The sequence below is a fragment of the Chlorocebus sabaeus genome, chromosome 28 (genome assembly GCF_047675955.1).
Source record: "Chlorocebus sabaeus isolate Y175 chromosome 28, mChlSab1.0.hap1, whole genome shotgun sequence".
Classification (NCBI taxonomy): domain Eukaryota; kingdom Metazoa; phylum Chordata; class Mammalia; order Primates; family Cercopithecidae; genus Chlorocebus; species Chlorocebus sabaeus.
Genome location: NC_132931.1, coordinates 9,671,488 through 9,687,513, shown reverse-complemented (window position 1 = coordinate 9,687,513; position 16,026 = coordinate 9,671,488). Strand labels below are relative to the sequence as shown.

Genomic DNA, 16,026 nt, shown 5'->3' with positions numbered 1-16,026 from the left:
CACTGAACTATTATTTGGCAATAAAAAGGAAGTACTAATATATGCTACAGCGTGGGTGAACTTTGAATACAACGTGCCCAGTGAAAAGAATCCAGAGACCCAGCTTGGTTAACGTGGTGAAACCCCGTCTCTACTAAAAATACAAAAATCAGCCAGGTGCGGTGAGGGCACCTGTAATCCCAGCTACTCAGGAGGCTGAGGCAGGAGAATTGCTTGAACCCGGGAGGTGGAGGTTGCAGTGAGCCGAGATTGTGCCACTGCACTCCAGCCTGGGCGACAGAGCGAGACTTCATCTCAAAAAGAAAAGAAGAAACCCAGAAACAAAAAGCCACATATTGTGTGATTCCTTTAAATGAAATGTCCAGCATAGGCAAATCTGTAGAGACAGAAAGCAGATCATGGTTGCTTGGAACTGGGGGTGGGGAACTAGGGAATGAGGAGCTGACAGCTAATGGGTACGGGGTCTCTTTTGGGGATGAAGAAAATGTTCTATCAATAAAATTGATTGGCCGGGCACACTGGCTCACGCTTGTAATCCCAGCACTTTGGAAGGCCGAGGCGGGTGGATCACTTGAGGTGAGGAGTTTGAGACCAGCCTGACCAACATGGTGAAAACACATCTCTACTAAAACTACAAAAATTAGTTGAGTGTGGTGCTGGCGCATGCCTGTAATCCCAGCTACTTGGAAGGTTGAGACGGGAGAATCGCTTGAACCCAGGAGGCGGAGGTTGCAGTGAGCCGAGATCAAGCCATTGCACTCCAGCCTGGGCAACAAGAACTTTTAAAACTCGATCTCCAAGAAAATAAATAAATAAAATTGATGGTAGTGACAGCTGTACAACTCTGTGAATATCCTAAAAAACACTGAAGTATATACTTTAAAATGGGTATGTATGGTATACAAATTATATTTCAATAAAGCTGTTACCCCCCAAAAATAAATAGGTATGGAATAACAGCCAGGAAAGCTGACAATAATAGCAATGGGGTGGGGAGACCGTGCCTGGCACTACTGGGTCTTAAAACAGATTATAAAACTTTAATAATCAAAACAGTATGATACGATATGTAAACAGCCAGATCGAAGCACTTAAACAAGCAAATATGAAAATAAACCAGTATACATATTGGAATCATTGTTTGACTCAGAGTGTAGCTCTGTTGCCCAGGCTTGAGTACAGTGGTTACTGCAATCTCTGCCTCCCAAGCTCAAGCTATCCTCCCACTTCAGCCTCTCAGGTACCTGGGACTATACGCACGCACCACTGTGTCCCGCTAATTTTTCTAGTTTTTGTGGGGATGAGGTTCCGCCCATGTTGCTCAGGTTAGTCTCAAACTCCTGGGCTTAAGCGATCTGCCCACCTCAGCCTCCCAAAGTGTTGGGATTACAGGCGTGAGCCACTGTGCCCAGCCCAGGAATTAAGTATATGAGAAAGCTGGCATTTCAAACCAGTGGGGGGAAGATGGACTCTATCACATGGTGTTTAGACAGCTACGAAAAATGTAGAGTTGGATTCATACCTCACATCTTACATCAGGATAAATTCCCAATAGATCAGATTTTAAATTTTGAATATGAAAAACGAACCCTAAAAGTACTAGAAGAAAATATACAGGAATATCTTTATCTCTTTAGCATGGGGGAAGACCTTCAAATTCTGACTCTAAGTCCAGACGTCACAAAAGGAAAGAATCATATGGTTGACTATGTAACCTTTACACAGCAAAACAAATAAAAATGCAATCAGCTAAGCTGAAAGACAAACTTTTTTTTTTAAGAGATGGAATCTCACTAAAAGACAAACTATTTAATGGGCAAGATATTTTCAACTTATATCACAGACAACAGGCTCTCTCCCTAATAATTTCAAGGAGAAAGATCAATTCCCACAGAAAAATGGGCAAAAGATGTGAAGAGAGAATTAAAAAAAAAAAAAAAAAAAAAAGAAGCTGGGCATGGTGGTTCAGGCCTGTAATTCCAGCACTTTGGGAGGCCAAGGTGGGCAGATCACCTGAGGTCAGCAGTTTGAGACCAGTCTGGCCAACATGGCAAAACCCTGTCTCTACTAAAAATACAAAAATCAGCCAGGCGTGGTGGCGCGCACCTGTAATCCCAGCTACTCAGGAGGCTGGGGCCGGAGAATTGCTTGAACCCAGGAGGTAGAGACTGCAGTGAGCCAAGATCACGTCACTGCACTCCAGCCTGGACAACAAAGTGAGACCCTGTCTCACAAAAACAAAACAAAACACAACAAAACAAAACAAAAAAAGATGGGTGAACATCTACTGAATCTCATTCATAAAAATGTAAATTACAGCTATACTGAGATTTTTTTTTTTTTTAAACCTAGAAAACTGGCAAAAATCTAAACTTTAATAACAAACTGTTGGCAAGGCTGTGGGGAACAGTTTTCTCACACATTGCTATTCTTGAGCGCGTGCCATGGTGTGACTCCTACGGGGACGATTTGTAGCTTCTATCACGATTGCAAACGCATCTACCTTCCGATTCAGCAATTCCACTTCTGGAACTGCTTTGTATTTGCAGATGTGCAAACCGAGCCACAAATTCACAGCGGCATTGTTGGTAAGAGCCAAAGAGTAGACACAGCCCCAGTGCCCATCTTTAACAGGACAGGGTTAAATGCATTACAGTGAATCCAGACGGCCATAAAACGGAATCACGGTACAGCTAAAATGATGATGGCAGTACCTTTGCATTGATATGGAAAGATCTTTGAAACATATTAAGTTGTGTGTGTGTGTTTTTTTTTAAAGCAAGGTTGGCTGGGCGCAGTGGCTCACGTCTGTAATCCCAGCACTTTGGGAGGCCGAGGCGGGCGGATCACGAGGTCAGCAGTTCGAGACCACTCTGGCCAACATGGTGAAACCCCATCTCTACTAAAAATACAAAAATTAGCCAGGCATGGTGGCAGGCACCTGTAACCCCAGCTACTCCAGAGGCTGAGGCGGGAGAATCACTTGAACTGAGGAGGTGGAGCTTGCAGTGAGCCAAGACCGTGCTATTGCACTCCAGCTTGGGTGACAAAGCAAGACTCAGTCTCAAAAAAAAAAAAAAAAAAAAAAGCAAGATCTGGAACAGTGCACGTCGTATGCCACATTTTGTGTTTTAAGAAAAGTGTAGGCTGGATGCGATGGCTCATGCCTGTAATCCCAGCACTTTGGGAAGCGGAGGCAGAAGGATTGCTTGAGACTAGGAGTTCAAGACCAGCTGGGCAACATACTGAGAACCTGTTCCTATGAAGAATAAATGAAAAACTTAGCTGGGCATGGTGGTGTCCACCTGTAGTCCCAGCTACTTGGGAGGCTGTGGTAGGAGGATTGCTTGAGTCCAGGAGTTTGAGGCTGCAGTGAGCTATGATGGTGCCACTGCACTCCAGCCTGGGCAATACAGTGAGACCCTGTCTCTAAAATAAAGCTTTTTTAAATTAAAAAATAAGAAAAGTGAAAATAAAAGTCTCTGTTTTACTTGTATATTCACATAGGAACTCTAGAAGGATCCATAAATAATAAGAACAGTGGGGATGAATGGGTGGCAGAGGTAAGCTTTCCACTGAAGAGTGGATGTTTTTATTTTAACCATGTAAATGTGGTACTGATGCCTAAAATTAAATACTTAGATTGGCTGGGTGCAGTGGCTCAGGCCTGTAATCCCAGCACTTTGGGAGGCTGAGGTGGGTGGATCACCTGAGGTCAGGAGTTCAAGACCAGTCTGGCCAATGTGGTGAAATCCCATCTTTACTAAAAATACAAAAATTAGCCGGGTGTGGTGACGCACACCTGTAATCCCAGCTACTTGGGAGGCTGAGGCACGAGAATGGCTTGAACCCAGGAGGTGGAGGTTGCAGTGAGCCAAGATCGTGCCACTGCACTCCAGGCTAGGTGACAGAGCGAGATTCTGTCTCCAAAAAAAAAAAAAAAAAAAAAAAAAGTAACAAAAACAAAGCAGAGATAAAATGGCAGTGGTGCCATGACCGCAGCTATGTGAGATTTACCTTTGCTCCTGGACAGGCTGGGACCGGACGGGAGAAGGGCAGCTTCATGAGTTAGAGGGAGGGTCTGTTCTTAGACTGGTTTGTTCAAAAGGTAAACATTCAAGGAGAGAAACTGTCCCAGCAACAGCAGAGCTGCTTCAGGACTTTGGTTAGGAAGAATGACTCCCAGGTGAGCCGGGCTGTGTTTCCGCTCCTGGCCCCCGGACCTCCTCTGTGAGGTGATGCCAGCTGTCTACTCGATCTGCTTACGTGCCCACTGGGGCCGAGGCTTCCTGAGAAGAGTAAAGGCATGCAGGAAACTCACCGTTTTCTTCATCTTTTCCACGAAGCTGCTCTCTCTGACAGAGCTGGTCCTGCAAGACAAAAGTGTGCAATGAGTGTGGCAGGCAGGTGTCATGCGACACAGTGTCATGGGATGTGGGTGTCCTTATATGCAGGTTTCACGGGATGCTGTGGCAGCACAGCGAGGGGACATTCCAGCTGTGTCCCGTGCCACTCCCCAGGGGCTAAGCCAGCAGCTGGCCTCTAGACCAGCACCAGGGCTCCCAGACCTCCCGCACCAGCTCACCTTTCCCATTTCCCCTACAGTAAAGCCTCTTGCGACACCAGTGCTTTGCAAAGCCAAGACCTCTCCGGCACCCAGATAGATACGGGCTTGTTTCCCTCAAGGAAGAGCCAAGGTTTCCACTTCCCTCTTCCTCCCCACCCACAGCCCAGGTGCCCACAGCCTGACCTCGCCTCCACCTTCCACCTCTTCACCTCTTCCTTCACCGGCCCCTGCCTCACACATCTGCCACTGCCCTGCTCCGCTCTTCAACAGCTCCCATGACCCACGGGATCCAGGCACACGAGTCCCCTCAGAGTCTGTCTCCAGCATCAACTGCCACTCCCCTCCACAAACCATGCTTGAGGCACGGATTCACACCCCCTCCCCGCGTGGTGGCCTCAGAATCCTGTGCACACCAGCGCTTCTACCCAGAGCCTTCCTCCCACACGCCCCTCACCTGGCGGACTCCCGCTCTGCCCTCAAGGTCCTGCACAGGGGTCAGCTCCCCTGGGATTCAAAGACCCGCTTTGCTTCCCCTGCACTGGGGCCACATTTCATTTTTCTCTTCTCTGCATTCCTGGGACTACAGCCCTGACCTGGGTCTGTCCCCTCCAGAGGGCAGCCTGGTGCCCGCCAGCCTCAGGATCAGGCTGGAGTGACACAATCCTCTGTCCACTTCTGGCCTTCTACCCCCGCACCATCCCCTCCCTGCCCCATTTTCCGTTCTTCTGTTTCCTCCTGACCCTTGCCCCAAGCCTACAGGCCATAGGAACAAGCCCAGTTCCCCTTGCTCAGGACTTTCGAGCTGAATGAGGTTAAAACCCTGGCCGAATACAGCAAGGTGGGAAACACCTTTCTCTGGGTGGCAAATCTTTGGGATATTTGAAATATGGCCATTCTGAATCAAGTGACAAGCTGGAAGACAAAAATACATTTTTGTATTTAAAATGACATTTTTGGTCAGGCATAGTGACTCATGTGTGTAATTCCAGCACTTTGGGAGGTCGAGGCGGGCGGATCACTTGAGTCAGGAGTTTGAGACCAGCCTGGCCAACATGGCAAAACCCCGTCTCTACTAAAAAATACAAACATTAGCCGGGCGTGGTGGCACACACCTGTAATCCCACCTACTCGGTAGGCTGAGGCAGGAGAATCACCTGAACCAGGGAGGCGGAGGTTGCAGTGAGCCAAGATCGCGCCACTGTACTCCAGCCTGGGCAGCAGAGTGAGAATCTGTCTCAAAAATAAAATAAAATAAAGTAAAATAAAATAAAATAAAATAAAATAAAATAAAATAAAAGATAATGCCATTAAAGGAAGGAAAGGCAAGCCACAGTGTGGGAGAGGATATTTGTAATGTACTTATATGTGGGCAAAAGACTTTGATTGAGAAGGTAAGAAAGCCCTACAAATCAATGGGAAAAAGACAAATCCTCCATCAGAAAAACTATCAAAAGACTTGAAGAGGCATTTTCTTTTTCTTTTTCTTTTTTTGAGATGGAGTCTTTTTCTGTCGCCCAGGCTGGAGTGCAGTGGCACGATCTCAGCTCACTGCAACCTCCAAGAAGAGGCATTTTCTTAAAGAGAGCATCCAAGAACCTGGCTCGGTGGCTGGCGTTTGTAATGCCAGCACTTCGGGAAACCAAGGTGGGAGGATCACTTGACGCCAGTTTGAGACCAGCCTGGGTAAAATAGCAATACTCTATCTCTAAAAAATAAATTTTTTTTTTTAAAAAACTTAGCCAGGTGTGGTGGTCTGTGCCTGTGGTTCCAGCTACTCAGGAGGCTGAGGTGGGAAGAGAGCTTGAACCTGGGTGTTTGAAGCTGCAGTGGGCGATGATCCCACCACTGTGTGACCATATGACCGTGTGGTACGATGCTAGCTCACTGCAGCTTCAAACATCAGGGTTCCAGCCCGGGAGACAGAGTGAGACCCTGTCAATCAACCAACCAATCGATACAAATAAATAGAAACGGTACATGTGGGGCTTGACTGATTTTGAAGGCTCCAACAATAAGGATAATTAGAATAGCTAAACCTGAGTAAGGAGGCCCTGGGGGAGCAGATATTCTAAACAAGGCGACAGTGGCCGATTCTGAACGCCTCTCCTGCAGTGGCCCGGCCCCATTTCCTGCCTCTCTGGGCTACAGGAAGCTGCTCACATTTCCACGCGACTCCCTGGGCCTACAAGGCCCTTCCTGTGACCCCTTCCCACCTTCTACTCATCCTTTACCACAGAACTTAACTTTCCTCTCCGAGAGGCCGTCCCTGGCCCTCATGCAGCAACGCTACCTATCACCGTCTTCGCTGTGGCACACACACGGGTCGGCCAAGGCACTTTACTCTGTGCATTCCCATGGCTTAACTGGAGGCCTGGGTTCAGTAACCTCGGGGAGGTGTCCGTGTGTCCCTGCCATGAGCGCAACGCCTGGTACGTGGCACAGGACACTGTGTCTCCTCCTAGGGTGACCAGCCCTGAGTTCTGTGTCCAGCACGAGGCTCGCAGGGGCAGACTAAGAGGCTGTTGAAGGCACTTCTCACTCCCTAGCCAACTCTGAGGTCTGATCTGGCATCAGCTGAAAAGGCAAACCCTATCTCTACTCAAAGAACAGATGCTTCCACGGAAGTTCCGTCTCCAACAAGGTGGATCTGAAGATTTGCTGAAGAAAAGGACAAGAGGCAAACCCCAGTGCCCCGTGAGTGCCAGGTGGCTCTCCCTGTACTTGCGGGTAATGCATGCCAGCCTGGGGGGGGGCATGGGAGGCCCTGTGCCAGGCACCGAGGGCATGAGACTAGAACAAGACAACCTCTGACTTCACAGGCCCAATCCTCCAGTCAGGGGAAGCCAGGCTCTGAGGAGGATCCCAGCAAGATGGGAAGAGCCACGTGGCAGGGCGGACCTGGCTTTAAATCCTGGCTCTGACACTAGACAGGCATAGGACTGCACAGGCCCCGCCCCACTCATGCCCACACTATTATTAAAGTGCTGCATCTGGCCTCTGCAGCCTCCCCGGTGCCTGACTGGGGAACTTGGTTAACACCCAATAGAAAAAAGGGCATTCCTGGAAGGCGATCAGTCTGTGATTTCAAAGACATCCATGGCACAAAGTGGCATGTGCTAAGACCACACAGATGTGTGGAGGAGGGCTTCCACGTGACCTGACGCAGTTGCACAAAGCAGAACGCCAGGCTGGCTGGCTCTGGGAGTGGAGAGGGGAGCCTCTGGGCTGGAACGTCAGAGTGGACAACGTGTACCAGCCCGCTCTGCCCCAAAGCAAGGGTTCGCCTAGGAAGCGTGAGCGGTCCAGCGGGGAAAAGGGAACCCAAGGAGATGGAGGAGGACCTGTGCCTCTAGGTCACTGGCGCAACACAGAACAATTTCTTTAAGTTCCTGCTGGTTAAACCCATCCTGCCGGGGAGGGTGCCAGGAAACTCCCTTCCCAACCCAAGGCCCTGCTGGGGTGCTCCAAGAAGCAGTTCCCGGGCTTCGCCCGAGGGGGCCCACACTGGACTGCTCTGAACGGGCTCTATTCCATCGGAGGACTTCAGACCTGGATTTGCATGGGGGACCTGATTATTTATAGGCGGAGAAGAGGGTGCATGAGGCTTTCCTGGTCTCCAGTCCAAATTCCTTCCTTTGGAAGCAGGGAAATGCAGTGTGCAAGTCCTGTACCAGAGAAGCCACCAGTGCACAGGCCGGGCTGAGCCCCTCGCCAGAGACAGGCGCAACAACCCTGGGAATGGCTGACTTTGCTGTTAACTCCAGGCGGCAACATCTTCAGGCCTCCAGTGTGTCCCCGCCAGGAGGAAGCCCCCGCACTAGAGTGAGGGTGCGGGCATCCCCTGGCCAAGGGGCATCAGGGCAGTCTGCTGCCAGGGACAGTGTCAGGAACTGACCTTCTCGGAGCGCGCTCCTCAGGTGGAGACGAGTACGTGCACCCCATGGCTTCTCACTCTCAGCTCCAGGACTTATGGAAAAAGGAGGCCTACAGCTCTCTCCTGGACACCAGCAGGGGTCAGCGGATGGAAAGTTCGGCCCTGTACATCCCTTGTTCTGTGCTGGTGGGGAAAAGGTGCCTGGGCCTGTGGCCTCAAAGTGCTCCTGGACACCCCAAAGTCCTCTCGGAATCTCCCCGAGCTCCTGCCTGCGTCTGCCCCCACGAGCCCGAGAACTCTGCAACATCTGGAGCCCCAGCAGGCAGGACTCAGGACTCCAGACTGAAGCCTCCCATGAGCCCCTGCGCCGGGCACACACCCCTCCTCCTTCTGTATGGACCGAGGGAAGGAGAAAACCTTTCCAACCCCGACTCGGGTCTCCTTGGTAACTGTTTATATCAGAGCCCTTCTCCCCATGCCCTCCCCCTTTCCCATTTAAAAAAAAAAGAAAAAAAGGAAGTCATGTCTGCGGAACAAAGCTCTTCTAGACTCTAGAAGGCAGCCTGCAGGTTGCTATGGCAGGGCTGCTCTCTATAAAGGAAGTCACACTGATCCTGCTGCCAGGGCACCACACAATCACATTAAATTAGATCTGGTCCCCGTCTTCCCCCACACAAAAGAACTGCAGGAAAACAGAGCCTAAGACCCTGGGTCCGCGTCAGCGAGGAGCATCCTGTGTGCCGTGAAAGACACACCTTCCCCTCCCATCAGGGCAGTCGGGGAAATGCCTGGCAAGGTGGGCTCCGTTTGCGGTGGCGATGTTCTGTCTTGGGGAGCACCCTTCCGAGGTTCCTGAGTGCAAACAGCCCATCTGAAAGCCCAAGGCTTGGTGGGGTGCAGTGGTTCATGCCGGTACAGCACTTTGGGAGGCCAAGGTGGGTGGATACCACAGCTCAGGAGTTTGAGGCCAGCCTGGGCAACATGGCGAAACAGCCTGTCTCTACCAAAAATTCAAAAATTAGCCGGGTGTAGTGGTGCGCACCTGTGGTCCCAACTACTTGGGAGGCCGCGGTAGGAGGATCACTTGAGCCTAGGAGGTGAAGTGCAGTGAGCCAAGACTGTGCCACTGCACTCCAACCTGAGTGACAGAGTGAGACCCTGTCTCAAAAAAACCAGACAGACAAACCAGAAAGCCCAAGGCTCCAGTCGTATGGAGGTAGCAGCTGTCCCCGGCCTGGAGCAGAGACCACGTGGCTCCAGAACGGCGCATGAATGGTTCCAATTAGGGCTCTCCATGCCTAAATTGGGAGCAGGAGTCTTTCTGGGTTCAGGATCAGAAGTCGGCTGCAGTCCACCCCATGGGGAAGATGAGGGAGGGCGGGAAAAGCACTGAGTCACTTGGACCGAGATGAACCAAGATGTGCAGTTCATTTTGTTCCCGTCCCAGGCGACGCTGAGGGAACGTTTCTGGAAACAGCAAATCCGGTTGGATTTTCTGCACAGTGGACTTGATTTCTCCTGAGACTGTCCCCTGCCCTTAGCGACACATGGGGAAGCTACTTTGGACCAGCTCTTTCAGAGCCTAGCGTCTAGTGCCACGTTCTCCAGGCTCCAGGGTCACAGGTGCCCACGGCGAGAGAAGGGGTGACGGCCAAGGCACAGAGGCGTGATGGCAGCAGAGTTGGGGGCAGCCTGCTCGTGGCAGGACGGAGAGTGGGCTCCGCTAGGCGGGCCCAGATTTCTTGACCTTCTGAGCCTTGTGGCACGGGGTTAATGGTTTGAAACGCCAGCCTTTGGTGAAAACAGAAAGTAATTTGCTGGAGCTTAGACAGAAGCCAGCAGCTGTCTCTGCGGACAGGGGCGCTGATGAACACGTGGGGAGGACAGCTGCCGGAGACAGCCGGCTGCAGGCAGTGGGAGGCGAAAGCAGGTGTGAGTGGCCACAGGTCAGAGACAAAACAGGGGAAGGGAATGACTTCTTACTGAGTGCCTACTGTATGCTGGCTAGCATTCAAGAAGCTTTCTATTTCATTTTATTTAATCCTCACCACCCGTGCAGTGCGCAAGGGTTTCTATCCACTTTGATAGGGCAGTGAGGCCAGGGGTGGAGCAGTAATTCAACTCCGGGTCTGTGAAAGCTCCAGAGTATAGCGGCCCAGCGCCCGGGGTTCCTGTCTGCTCCCCCAGCAAGGTGCACCTCCCCCCACTCTACCCCGTCTCCAGTGCGCCCCGGGCATGTTGAGGGAGTGCATCTCACAGCCTTCCCAAGGATCCTGTGGCCGTGTCCTCAGGACGCTCTAAGGCTCTGGTGGGCTGCTGCTCCCTCGTTCCCCCCAACCACGTGCTCCAACATGTGTTCACATCAGGACTCCGTGAGCAAGTCTGTGAGGCTCAGAAAGCCTGCTGTGCTGTTCCACACACGCAGAAACCCTGACGCTCTTCTGACGACCTCAGCAGTGACCCTGAGCCGGGGTGGCCAGGACTACGGCTACTTTTCCGGAGACAGAGAAGAGAAACTGAGGGTTATTCAGCCCATCAGTGATAGAGAGAAAAGGCCACACTCTCAAACAGTAAGATGATCTGCTCTGGCACAAAGTGGCGATGCTCTTGTATGCAATCAAAGAGGATGGAAAGGAGGAGTGGGCTGGGGTGGCCATGACAAGAGCCAGGGGTCCGAGGGAGCAAAAGCGTGGTGCAGGAAGCCCCAGGCTGGAATCCCAGCTCTCATGTGCTAACATCAGCCTTGGCCAGGTCACTCACCCTCTCCTCAGATCAGCACTGCCATTTGTAAAATGGGGATAAGAACACTACCTCTGATGGGTGATGAGGGTCCCAGAATCACGTTATCAAAAGCCCTGGCTTGGAGCCCTTTCTCACATCCATTGACACCTGCATTTGCGCTCGGCTCTCCATCTGTGACATGCGGCCCTGGTCAATTTCTGCCGGACTGAGGCCAGCAGCCTCCTAGCCCACCTTCCTGCTTCCAAGTCAGCTCCCTCCACTCCAGCTCCAAATGGCGCTTCATGGGGCCACTGCTCTCCAGACACCGCCCTCCTACACAGGTTTCCCCAACCCCCCTTTAGCGTCATCCACATATATCATTTTTTTAAATTGATTTTTTTAGTTTTTCTAGAGATGGGGTTCACTCCATTGCCCACGCTGGAGTGCAGTGGTGTGACCATAGCTCACTGCAGCCTCCAACTCCTGGGTTCAAGCAATCCTCCCACCTCAGCCTCCCAAAGGGCTGAGATGACAGGTCCACACCACCATGCCCAGCTCATTTTTAAATGTTTTTTTAAGTTTTGTAGAGTCGAGGTCTTGCTATGTTGCCCAAGCTGGCCTTGACCTCCAGGCTTCAAGCGATCCTCTCACCTCAGCCTCCCAAGTAGCTGGGATTACAGGTGTAAGCCACCACACCCAGCTAAGATATGTATATCAACACATCACACTGCATACTTTAAACTTACATAATTTTAAATCTATGTCTAAAATTTTTATTTGTCAATTATGTCATTTTAAAGCTGGGAAAAATAAAATTTACAAAGAAAAATGCTGGCCAGATGCGGCGGCTCACGCCTGTAATCTCAGCACTTTGGGAGGCTGAGGCAGGCGGGTCACCTGAGGTCAGGAGTTCAAGATCAACCTGGCCAATATGGTGAAACCCCGTCTCTATTAAAAATATAAAAATTAGCCGGGTGTGGTGGCAGGCACCTATAATCCCAGCTACTCAGGAGGCTGAGGCAGGGGAATTGCTTGAACCCGGGAGGCAGAGGTTGCAGTGAGCCGAGATTGTGCCATTGCACTCCAGCCTGGGGGACATAAGCGAGACTTCATCTCAAAGAGAAAAAAAAGAAAAAAATGCTTAGGCTGGGCGCGGTGCTCATGCCTGTAATCCCAACACTTTGGGAGGCTGAGGTGGGTGGATCACTTGAGATCAGGAGTTCAAGACCAGCCTGGTCAACATGGTGAAACCCCATCTCTACTCAAAATACAAAAATCAGCTGGGCGTGGTGGCAGGCACCTGTACTCCCAGCTACTCGGGAAGCTGGGGCAGGAGAATCACTTGGACCCGGGAGGCAGAGGTTGCAGTGAGCCAAGACTGCACCACTGCACTCCAGCCTGGGCCACAGAGTAAGAACCCATCTCAGAAACAAAAAGAAAAAAACTTACATGCTCTGAAAAATACATATATTTTTTGTCATTTATACCTCAATAAAGCTGGGGAAAAAATCCATACACCTTGGAAGGTCCCAAGGCCCTCTAAGATGCTCTCCTGTGTCTGCTCCCTCCGTGACCCGAATTCCTTGGTGACCCCAACACCTTTTATGACCTCTGACCCCCCACGACCCGACTCCCTTGGTGACCTGTGCCTGGGCTCCACCAGCACGTGGCTCCCTCAGAGCAGCCGTGTGTGTCCTCGCCTCCCAGCCTCTGCACAGGCAGCTCTCCCCCAGCCTCCTACTTGGCCTCCCAGGCTCCTGTGGGGGCATCTCATCCCTGACACACCCCCAGTGGCGGGTGCCCCTCCTCTGCATTCCCACTACCCCCAGGCCAGTAGAGCATGTGTCCCACCGTGCCATCCACAGCTCCCCCTCCTGCACCCGGACAGGGCCCAGTGAAGTCAGGAGGTCAGACGCCATGCGCTCTGCAAGGCAGTTCCCGACAGCCCGAGTCTGGAGTTTCAAGCACTTGTCAGAGTGACAGAAACCACCCCCGTCGCATCAGGGACCAGGAAAGGAAGGAGAGGAGGTGAGGCCCCTTTGGAGGTCAGGTGACAGCAGAAAACCCAGAGCTGTGCTTGCAGAAGTGGCGGAAACATCCTGACCCATGTTCTGGCCGTTCCCACAGCAGCGGGAGGCAGCGGGCCCCCTGCACCGTCTACTCTCGAGGCCACAGGCTTCCCCTCGTGCTTTCCTCTTTGTCAGTCTCATTTGTGTTTCTCTTTTCATGCTCGGTGGAGCCAAGGACCTCACTACAGAGAAAGTGACCCTGAACTGGATGTGACAAGACCCCTGGATCCACGTCCCATCTGCTGGCACTCAGGAGATGAAAAATAGACACATGTGATGCTGGCAGCCCAGATCCCCAGCTCTCCTGGGCTTTCTGTCAAGAGCAGGCCCCAAAAGGAAGGTCACTCAGGAAAACGAGATCTTTTGTGGCTTTTCAAAAGCAATCTCCAGGGGGACGTCATCAGGAAAATCCAGACTGTGGGAAACGGTGATACAAATGATGTTTCAAAGAAGAAACGGGATGGAAGAGAAGCTTAGGAATGGAAAGGGATCTGACGTGTCGCTAAGGAGAACCCTCTGGCACAGCAGCCTGTGGCGCTATCATTCCATTTACGTGATGCTTCGGAAAAGGTTAAACTACAGGGACAGAAATAAGATTGGCAGTTGCCAGAGGCTGATTACCAGGTGGAGGAGAATGATTGCAAAGAGGTAGGACAGGAACGTTTTGGAGTGATGAAATGTTCTAGATCTCGAATGTGACACTTAATATAGAATCACATACATCTGTCAAGACTCATGAAATTGTGCACTTAAAAAGGAAAATTTTGGCCCAGTGCAGTGGCTCATGCCTGTAATCCTAATCCTAGCATTTTGGGAGGCTGAGGCAAGAGGATCGCTTGAACTCAGACGTTCAAGACCAGCCTGGGCAACGTAGTGAGACCTTGTCTCTACTAAAATTAAAAAGAAAAATTAGCCAAGTGTGGTGGCACATGCCTGTAGCCCCAGCTACTCAGGTGGCTGAGATGGGACGATCCCCTTGAGCCTGGGAGGCAGAGGCTGTAGTGAGCCCTGATCACACCCCTGCACTCCAGCCTAGGTGACAGAGCAAGACCCTGTCTCAAAAAAAGGGAGGGAGGGGGACATCTTACTGTATGTAAATTATACTGTAATATACCTGACCTCTCCCAAAAGAAAGATTTATTAATCAACTGCAGGGTATAGGTCTTGTTTAGATCCTGAATTAAACAAACAAAAACTGTTAAAATCAAACATTGATCAGTCAATCAGGGAACTATGAATAAATGTTGTCTGGGTATGTAACGATGCTGAAGAATTACTGTTGACTTGCAAGGTGTGAAGATGGCACTGTGTTATGTTCAAAAAGGAGAATCCTTGAAGTTTACTTTTTTTTTTTTTTTTTTTTTTTTGAGACGGAGTCTCGCTCTGTCGCCAGGCTGGAGTGCGGTGGCGCAATCTCCACTCACTGCAAGCTCCGCCTCCCGGGTTCACGCCATTCTCCTGCCTCAGCCTCCCGTGTGGCTGGGACTACAGACGCCCGCCACCGCGCCCGGCTAATTTTTGTATTTTTAGTAGAGACAGGGTTTCACCGTGTTAGTCAGGATGGTCTCGATCTCCTGACCTCGTGATCCGCCCATCTCGGCCTCCCAAAGTGCTGGGATTACAGGCGTGAGCCACCGCGCCCGGCCTACTTTTTTTTTTGAGACAAGGTCTCACTCTGCCGTCCAGGCTGGAGTGCAGTGGCACAATCATGGCTCACTGCAGTCTCAACCTCCTGGGCTCAAGTGATCCTCCCACCTCAGCCTTCTGAGTAATTGGAACCACAGGCATAAGCCACCACACTTGGCTAATATTTGTATTTTTTGTAAAGACGGGGTCTTGCTATGTTGTCCAGGCTGATCTCGAACACTTGGCTTCAAGGGATTCTCCTGCCTCGGCCTCCCAAAGTGCTGGGATTATAGGCATGAGCTGCCATGCCCCTCGAGTCCTTGAATTTTAGAGGACTGAAATATTTCCTGATGAAATATGACATCTGGGGATTGCATTAAAATAATCCAGGACTGGTGCGGCAGGGGGGCAACGGAAAGAAACAAGATTGGCAAGGAGTGGGTAGTTATGAAAACTGGGGGCTGGAGGCATATGGGGTCCACCCTCCTGTGCCCTACACTCTGGTGTCTGAAATGTTCCATAAGGAGGTTTATTTTTCTTCAAAGCACTCTCGCGTTCCAGGAGCAAAGCAGAGGTGCAGGGGGTGCTGCAGAGCTTCTCAGGGCCAGTGGAGGCAACATGAGCACAGCAGCCTGAGCTGGCCAGAGGGTCAGGGTGAACGCAGCACACAGGCCTTGTGCAGAACAGGGCTGCTGCTTAGCTGCCCCACACCTTGTGGGCACCACCATGGGTCCAGTATGATCAGATCTTCTGATTTTTTTTTTTTTTTTTAGGAAGCTATAAGCCTGAGTTTTCATTTGATATTGCCTTTTTTTTTTTGTCTCACTCTGTTGCCCAGGCTGGAGTGCAGCAGCATGATCTCAGCTTACCACAACCTCCACCTCCTGGATTCAAGCGCGTATCCTGCCTCAGCCTCCTGAGCAGCTGAGATTACAGGCACGCGCCACCATGCCCAGCTACTTTTTGTATTTTTTGTAGAGACAGGGTTTTGCCATGTTGGCCAGGCTGGTCTCGAACTCCCGGCCTCATGTGATCCACCTGCCTCAGCCTCCCAAACTGCTGGGATTACAGACATGAGCCACCACACCAGGCCTGACATTGCCACACCTTTAAATGTTCTAATTAAAATATATTTTTAAAAAATACTGTGTAAGCCAACCCCAGCCTGG

The 16,026-nt window shown here is 51.0% G+C and overlaps 1 protein-coding gene across 3 annotated transcripts in view; it reads right to left on the bottom strand.

The window, feature by feature from the left end:
• The window catches only part of POR (cytochrome p450 oxidoreductase), a 74,662-nt gene that overhangs the window by 11,038 nt on the left and 47,598 nt on the right, over positions 1–16,026 (bottom strand). For all 3 annotated transcript variants that reach the window (XM_008018368.3, XM_073012694.1, XM_037990474.2), the window contains exon 3: positions 4,322–4,370. In XM_008018368.3, coding sequence (XP_008016559.2) covers positions 4,322–4,370 — 49 coding nt within the window. The remainder of the gene's footprint in view (positions 1–4,321; positions 4,371–16,026) is intronic.